Source organism: Rhagoletis pomonella, unplaced genomic scaffold (genome assembly GCF_013731165.1).
Source record: "Rhagoletis pomonella isolate Grant_MI unplaced genomic scaffold, Rhpom_1.0 Rhpom_scaffold_00002, whole genome shotgun sequence".
Classification (NCBI taxonomy): Eukaryota; Metazoa; Arthropoda; class Insecta; order Diptera; family Tephritidae; genus Rhagoletis; species Rhagoletis pomonella.
Genome location: NW_023458556.1, coordinates 52,633,887 through 52,636,442, shown reverse-complemented (window position 1 = coordinate 52,636,442; position 2,556 = coordinate 52,633,887). Strand labels below are relative to the sequence as shown.

General features: G+C 32.7%; 1 protein-coding gene across 2 annotated transcripts in view; it reads left to right on the top strand.

Annotated features, from left to right (window-relative positions):
* Nucleotides 1–1,859: 1,859 nt before the first annotated feature.
* The window catches only part of LOC118733797 (nuclear factor of activated T-cells, cytoplasmic 1), a 41,447-nt gene continuing 40,750 nt past the window's right edge, over nt 1,860–2,556 (top strand). For both annotated transcript variants that reach the window (XM_036463370.1, XM_036463369.1), the window contains exon 1: nt 1,860–2,354. In XM_036463370.1, the coding sequence (XP_036319263.1) occupies nt 2,225–2,354 (130 nt within the window). In that variant the 5' untranslated portion in view covers nt 1,860–2,224. The remainder of the gene's footprint in view (nt 2,355–2,556) is intronic.

Below are 2,556 nucleotides of genomic sequence, written 5' to 3'. Positions count from 1 at the left end.
GGGTGGAAAAGTGTTCCCCCCATAATTTAAGTATGTTCTGGACATCAGTTCTAGGTCGCCATGGTTGTTCCTAAAGGAATTCGCCCTGGTCTTAAAACCTTCCGTAAGTCGCCTAACTCTCTGATAAAACTCACATAGTTCGGCCTCTCTCTTCTGCTTAATTTCGAATTTACCCTACAAAACTGCGTACCTGTTTGTTTTTATTCCGAATAAAAATTTTGAAATTCCTCGAATTTTTATAAATCTTGTACGAAGTTTGTTATTTAGTGTGCATTCCGAAACGTCAAAATACAAAGCATAAGTCTCTTTTATTTCTAAACCGCTCTAGAAAAAAAGTCTAATTGAAAACTAACATCTAACCGTGGTTGCACACATTTTGCATTATAATTTACTGAAGTTTAGAAATAAAAAAGTAATTTTTAGCAAAAAAAAACCGACTTAAAAAAAAAATATATATATCTATATATTTCATGATCCAATGATCGGATCTAAACCAAATTAGTATGGGACCACCTCTGAGACACTACCTTTCCGTTGCAAGAAGAATTACTGAAATCGGTTGACGTGGTGCAAGTTATGCGGTAACATACATAAAAAAAAAAAAAAAATATTCCGACGAACTGATAACCTCCTCCTTTTTTGGAAGTCGGTTAAAGAGACTGATGCTTTGTATTTTGACGTTTTGGAATGAACGCTTAATTTGACTTCCATGGTTTTTGTTTGATAAAGAGCTATGATTTTATCAAAAAAAATAATAAACAATAAAAAATAAAGCAAAAGTAGCCGAAATTGTCGCGTCCCAATTTGTTTTCCCACCACTGTACATACTATGGATGTATGCAATGCCTTTATTAGTTTTAAATTCATTCGTCGCTCAGCTCAAATCAATTGATACTCATTTTAAATACTAACTTGTATACATACATACATATGTACATACATACATCTATGTAATATACATATGTACACGCCTACTTAAGCAGTATGCGTGTATATACGTTAGAATGGTCCAAAACTGCATGTGAAAAAGTAAAGTCGGAATTTTAATGCCGCCACCCCCTAGGATTGTTATACATATCTCGAAAAAATTATACCCCTATTTCTTTATTTTGAAATAAAAAATAAAAATTAGTGATTGCTCAAAGCGCTTAAAGTTTTTCATGTATTTTATAGGGGGGAAAAAAACAACTTTTCGTAGAAACAGTGTAAAATTCTTGAAAATCAATATTTCTCGAAAACTCTGTTTCTATTCAGGAGATTCCCAATAATAATACGCAATTATTTCTGTAACCATTTTTTCATGGTAACTATAATTTATAGGTCCCCCAGAATATGTAATGGGGGTCCAATAAAAAATGTTTATCATTAAAAAATGCTTAAATAAACAATTGGGTATTAATATTGGAAGCTTTCTGAAGAGAACCACAGTTTTCCGATCGAAAAATATTGATTTTCAAGAATTGTATGACATTTCTACGAAATTTTTTTTCCCACATATAAAATACATGGAAACTTTGAGTGCTTTGAGCACTCCCAAAATATTTTTTGATTTCAAAATTAAAAATAGGGGTATATTTTTTCGGTATAGAACAATCCTAGGGGGTGGCGGCGTTGAAATTTCGACTTTACTTTATTGGACCACTCTAATGTACAATGCCGCACGTACTTAAAATTTGCATTCTTTTCACATCTCTTTTTCTTACGTGTTTGAAGTTAAACATTTTTTGTAAATGCCGCAAAACAGATTTTTTCACAAAGATAGAGATAAAGACATCGTCCTAAATGTGGCACATAAGTAAACACACACAAAAAAAAGAACAAAATATTAAGTGAGAAATAAACAGAAATTATAAAAATATATACAAAAGTATACAAAAGTATACTTACTATACCACTCGTCGCATTGCTTATGGGTGAAAATATTCAACAATTTACAATAATACGATACTTAAAGCCCCAAATAAGTGCTCTAAAGTGTAAGGAACCAGTTGGTCAGTGCGTAGCAGCCGGTCAAATAAATAAATACCAAAAATAAACATTAAAAATATTTAGCATCAAGTGTTCAACGACACACACCTATGTACATTGATACATATGTACATATGTATGTATGTAGTACATTTATTGAACGCCAGCAATTTTTTTGCCTTACTCGTCATCGCCCTCGTTGCCGTCGTTATCATTGCTCTCTTCACAGCAAGCAAACACGGACAAGTGCCTAACAATGCGTTTCACTTACAATCAGTATAATTATTCCGAATCCGGTTATCGGATTGCGTCCAAGATGCACAACAACAATGCTGGTAATGGTCCAACGGCGGCCGCATATCAACATCACCACAGGAGTAATTTTGGTAAGCCACAACGCCAACTACTAACTTAAGCGTATTTTTTGGGTTCGCTTTTGTGGGGAATTAAATATTGTTTACTTATTCTTATTATATACTATGTGGAATTGGAAAATTGTTTGAATGTTAAGTTTTAATAAGAATTCTGTACTCTTATTGCCTTTTTAAAAACCTTTCATAAAATTTTTTACCTCCCTTTTATTAGCTC